At 42.4% G+C, this 5,618-nt stretch overlaps 1 protein-coding gene across 1 annotated transcript in view; it reads right to left on the bottom strand.

The window, feature by feature from the left end:
- Nucleotides 1–245: 245 nt before the first annotated feature.
- Nucleotides 246–5,618, bottom strand: part of prkg3 (protein kinase cGMP-dependent 3) — a 12,581-nt gene continuing 7,208 nt past the window's right edge. The window contains exons 10-21 of the mRNA XM_008292301.1: nt 5,216–5,281; nt 4,973–5,020; nt 4,836–4,877; nt 3,837–3,948; nt 3,147–3,283; nt 2,971–3,060; nt 2,099–2,240; nt 1,775–1,938; nt 1,423–1,539; nt 1,106–1,168; nt 685–760; nt 246–332 (exon numbers count right to left, since the gene is read on the bottom strand). Of these exons, the coding sequence (XP_008290523.1) occupies nt 246–332; nt 685–760; nt 1,106–1,168; nt 1,423–1,539; nt 1,775–1,938; nt 2,099–2,240; nt 2,971–3,060; nt 3,147–3,283; nt 3,837–3,948; nt 4,836–4,877; nt 4,973–5,020; nt 5,216–5,281 (1,144 nt within the window). The remainder of the gene's footprint in view (nt 333–684; nt 761–1,105; nt 1,169–1,422; nt 1,540–1,774; nt 1,939–2,098; nt 2,241–2,970; nt 3,061–3,146; nt 3,284–3,836; nt 3,949–4,835; nt 4,878–4,972; nt 5,021–5,215; nt 5,282–5,618) is intronic.

Here is a 5,618-nt window from a genome sequence, read left to right as displayed (position 1 = left end):
CACCTCTACATATCTGCCGCCCACGTGGCTGCCTCAGCATCGCAACAGAAGAACCTCAACACGTATTTTGTAAATGGTGATTCCCTGCAGTTCCAGATGCAGATTTAATAATCAAATTAGTATAAAAAAATCGATTTAGTTTGTTTTTTTGTTTGTTTGTTTTGTTTTGTTTTAATTACGAAGCTCCTTCTACCATCATGTGGCCTGTTTTGGCTTATTTAGGTGACAACTCTTCTGGCCTTCAATCAGAAGTCACGATCCCAGCCGGAGAACTCCTCGTCCGCCTTCGTCTGGTCGTGAGGGAAGCGATCGAAGTTGATGTAGCAGGGGCCCTGAGGGAGGGAAAAGTTTTGCTAAATGGAGGATAATGGATCGATCTTGTCTCTTAAACTTATTTCCAGTTTGGCTTACCTGACGTGAGATATTTCTGCAAACCACATAAATCTCACAGTCCCCATGAGGCACAAGTTTCACATTTTAATTAAAAGTATTTTAACTTTGCAAATTTCATTATGAATACTTTTTTTTTTAAACTGGAGATTTGGAAACAAAGTCTTAATATTTACTCCACACAACCCTCTGCACCACTACACCTGCTGTCTTCTTTTGTTTGTCTTTGCTTTAAACCACAATAAAAGTTTCATGTAACAGTAAAAACAACCTCGGCCGGTGCTTTGGACTTGCCTTGCGTATGAGCCGAACCGTGGGGGCGTCCAGCTGACCCACACGCAGCTTGTGCCAGTTCATGCTGCTGAACCACCTGAAGGGAAGCGAGGACGGGAATTACAGGTCCAACATAACAAACATTATTATAGGCGAATTCAGAAATTTAGGAACACTGAGGGGGGAGAATGCAAGAAAATGTAAGGAGTCATACAAATATGCCAGCGACAGAGTACTCGATGTGCTTTTTCACTGAGCGGCTGTGTGTTTTCACAAATACTTAAAATTCCACTCACGACACCACATGTGTCACAAATACAACCACAGATGCAAAAACGCTCAATTCAGCAGCCGTCAGTGTTGGTGATTAGTTAACGTCTGAAATCACAGATAAGGCGGTAGGGGACGAGAGCCTGATTTTGGTTTTTGTTGCCGTGGTTACCTGTGATGCCGGACGTCTTTGATTCCGTTCTTGGTGTTTCCTAACCTCTGACCCGGCCGAGGCCTGCAAACATTCAGACAGTTCAGTTTTCAAGGCGAGCGCATTCAGAACCCATCAAAATTCAGGTGCATCTTATAAAGTAGTGAATTGATTTGCTCCATTCATGCTTCTACCCTGTATAGAAACCTCTACTTAATATACACATGATTCATTTCAGCTTAGAGTAAAATATATCAGGCGACACATTAAGTTAATTCTGAACACAATATAAAACCTTAACCAGCGTGCCATCGATCGACCGGTTCTATTTTTCATACCTGCACAGTTTACTGATGATGGACTTGGACGCTTCACTTAAGTAAGGTGGATACTTCAGCACTCCATCCAGAATTTTGGAATAAATCTTCTGGGGCTCTGAGCTGGAAAAGGGAGGGCTGCAAAATTGAAACGAGAGAAGATGGCTCAGGAAATAAGGCTCAGAACCTCATCAGTGGGTTACTTGTTGTTGGGCAACCTGAACCTGCAGAGCTCTGTCAGTCATACTTCCCTGCTGCCATCTGCTGGTTAATATTGAAGCTATTCATGTGACTCTGTTGTTATAAAATCCTAGTGCAATGCAAATTTGTAGGTTGTAATCATGCAAGACATTTTTAGGATTAGTATTAGTACCTTCCAACCAATAGTTCAAAGATCAGGATGCCAAGAGACCAGAAGTCGACCGCAAAGTCATGTCCCTGGTTCTTGATGATCTCTGGCGCCATGTACTCAGGAGTGCCGACAAATGAGTAGGTTTTCTCTCCGCGCACCAACTCCCTGGCAAAACCAAAGTCAACCTGCACAAAGACAGATCATACGTAAGCCGCCCTGTAGGTGTGGAAACCCCGCTGACAGAATGGAAACCATCCTCAGCTGTTTTTTCCCTGGAAACATAATCTGTACTTGGAGCTAAAGACGTGGAAACAAACAAGTGTTTCTTCACAGATAGGAACCCACCAGTTTTACGTAGCCCTTCACATCCAGCATCAGGTTCTCGGGCTTCAGGTCTCTGTACATGATGTTCTTCTTGTGGAGGTAGGCGTAGGCCTCCACCACGCAGGCCGTGCAGAACACGGCGACGTTCTCGTCAAAACGCCCTCTAATAATCACAGACATGTCAGAGGTTGAGCTACTGCCGTCATAAACATCCTGTCAGCTTTAATAATCTTTCACACTAATTTATTATCTTCCTTCTTTTTTATTGCTCTTTTTTATTTTATTCAGTTATCTCAGCAGAAACAGCTCCTGAAAACTATGTGTGACTTTGGAGCATCAGGGTTTCTCTGCTGGTCACAAGATGCACTAACAGCAGCAGATATAAGTCAGACTGTCGCTGCACATTGTGACTAAAACATTTATGTTTATATATGGAAGCATATTTTATTGTGACTGGTGTATATTGAAAATTAAACATTTAAATTTTTTTTTTAAATCAAGGATGATATCAGTAAAACTCATCTTTAGCTTTCTTTATTGTTTGTTTTGTCTTTTTTTGGGGAAATAAAATATCTTCAAAATGCAAAGAAAGAGAGTCTGTAACCAACTGTATGTGGTTCCTATGCTGGCGTGTGAACTTGACAGTAACAAGATTATTTACGACATCATCACTGTGCGTATTATGACCATGACATTAACATTTCTTTTTTAATTATCGTGGTTATCGCCGGTGTATGTGACCCGACTTCCACCCAGTGAGACAAGGTTAAAGCCAGCTTTGCTTTCTTTGATAACATCCAGCTGATTTACACTGAGGAATGATTTCACTTTTTACAACAGAAACACCTAAACGAGGGCACGAGTTGCTCCAAAATGTGATTTTTTTTCCTCACACTTCTTTGAGTTTGGTCCAGATCTCCCCGCCGCTACAGAACTCCATGACCATGTAGATGTATCGCGTGTCTTTGAAAGCTCCGTGAAGTCTGAAAACGGTGAGAGGTGAAAACATTTTCAAGCTTTCTGTGGGTTATTAAAAGACTGCAGTGGGTGTGTCTTTGTTGGCAGATACCTGACGATGAAGTCGCACTGGATCGCTTTGAGGATCTTCTTCTCGAACAGCATGTGTGCCTCCTGTCGTTTGGCGACGATGTGCTTCTTGCTGACTCGCTTCATGGCGTAATACTTCCCATGATTCACGGTGGTCATCTTGGAATAACAAGAACAATCATCACTGAGAAACTTTTTCTGCCAAGTCTTCTGGATTTATTCCATTCAAAGATAATGTTAACCTCACGTGGAGAAGCTTTAGTAAATGATTAAACCTCACTGAGTTAACGCAGGTTTGAGAAGCAAACTCAGCTGATTGATAAATTAGAGAAGTCAAATAAAAATGTTAATAACTTAATTTCCTGACTGCGATCATAACGGCCATGAATGTGTTGACTGTGAGATGGTATTAAATCAAGAAGGTCAACGAGATGACGGAGACATTGTTAGCTTTTCGGATTTTTTTATTAGGGACCGTATTAAATATGTTGTATTAGTAGATGACAGGGACATGGGGTGAAGGGGAAAAAGGGGGATAATAAAAAGTCTATCCAAATGACACAAAAAAGGGTGACATATTTCAACCAGAAAAAAAATGTTGTTCAAAAGTTTTTACCTCCATTTTAAATAAATATGTATAAGATAATAACCCAATAGGTTGTTAACAGAGCAACTAATGCCTTTTGAATTACAGAGGAAACACATGACTCACCAGCTCCACGCGACCAAATCCTCCAACTCCAAGCGTGACGGGATCTCCTTGAAAGCGTCCCTCCTGATATAACACAGGAACCAGATCCTTAAACCTCAGCGTGGAGATGGGACTGAGGAAGACAGAGGACTCGTTACTCATAACCACGTCGTTTTGAGGAGCTAATTCATGTGATTGGTTCGTCTCCTTTCTGTCAAACAGCTCCTTCTTGGTAATGTCTGGAGATACCTCCTCCTACTGTGCTCTTCTGCTCTGTGGAGTCCCACAGGGTTCTATTCTGGGTCCCCTCCTGTTTGCCCTATTCATGCTTCCCCTGGGGCATATCATGCTATATGTAGACGTGGCATATGTGGCAGCCAGTTGTATGTCTGTTATACTATGTCATCAGTTGCTGAACTTAAAAATTGGATGTCTAAGAACTACATGCAGGTGAAAATCTGAAGTGATCAAAATCATCTCTAGCAGCTTTAACAGTCTCTCTGCTAGTCGGTGTACCTTATTCAGTAATGTCTGTTTTTCACTCTGAGTTGTCTTTTGGTGCTCAGGTGACCAAATCGGTGCAATCTTGGTCATCCATGTTTTTATCTCCTCCAAACTTGACTACTGCAGTGCACTTTATTCTGCAACCAACGAGCAAGACATCTGAAAACTGCAGTTAATTCAAAATGCTGCCATCAGGCTTTAAAATGCACCAAGAGGCCACTATATCACCCCAATCCTAGCTGTTATCCTAGATATTACTGCTTCGTTTTAAAGCCTTGAATGTTCAGGCTCCTGCCCATATCTGTGACCTGCTGCCTCCTTAATATCACTGTCTGAGATCCTCCAGCAGGGCCCCAATAACAGGTCAAAGGTCTCAACTTGTCACTAAAGGTGACCAGATCTCAGCTGTGGAACTTCCCTGTTTGGAGATCTCAAGCAGTAAATCTCCCCTTCAAATCTCTTCACCTCTATCGTGTGGCTTCTTCTTAACATTCATCATCTTCAGCAGCCTCTTACCTTGACTTTTCTGGAGCTTGTGCCTCCTGCATCACTTTAGAGCTGAAAATGAAAAAAAGCAGGAAACATCACACTCTGATTAAGATAAAGGAAAGGATTCCTGGTTGTGAATTTGGAAAATGTTTTGCATTACGCACTCATCAAAGAGCTCCAGGTGCTCCACGGGAATCGTCTCTTCAAACACCCTAAACAAAAAGGCATCGTTTGTCAAACTGTGCAAAAGTCAGCAAGTGGCAATACACAGGAGACAGGAAACACGATGCAAAGGCAGCAGTGACAGACAGCGAATCCACCGGAGGAATGCTCTCTCCGGGAGGCAGCAGCTGTCAGCGCAGAGCTCCACTGAACAGAACATCGCCTTCATTTACAGTCACACTCACTCCTTGTCGATGGAGAAGCAGGTGACGGGGCCGTCAGCTGAGCAGGTGGCAGTTCTCAAGACCTCCCTGCAAGAGGATAAACAGAGCAGAGGTGACGCCTTTAAACCCAGTCGCTGCTGCATATATGAATCTGAGAGGAAAGAGGGGACGTGAAATCGATGCATATTCTGCACCATGTTTAGTTGCACTGCAGCAGGAATACAGGATGTGAGAGGATACATGCGTGTTTTTACAATGTTGTTGCAAAGGGGCCAAAAACACACTGAAGAAAACTCTGTGACGTTCAAAAACTGTTCGTTACAGATTGTTGATGTGGTCATTATGAGCAGTTTAAGGTTTTCTGTTGTTGTTTTTACAGTCAACATGTAAATGAATATTTGTTTTCTGTGATTTTATGAGATAT

This window comes from Stegastes partitus, unplaced genomic scaffold (assembly GCF_000690725.1).
Source record: "Stegastes partitus isolate 25-593 unplaced genomic scaffold, Stegastes_partitus-1.0.2 Scaffold799, whole genome shotgun sequence".
NCBI classification, from domain to species: Eukaryota; Metazoa; Chordata; class Actinopteri; family Pomacentridae; genus Stegastes; species Stegastes partitus.
The sequence above is the reverse complement of the archived record's forward strand: the minus strand, read 5'-3'. Positions and strand labels throughout refer to the sequence as shown.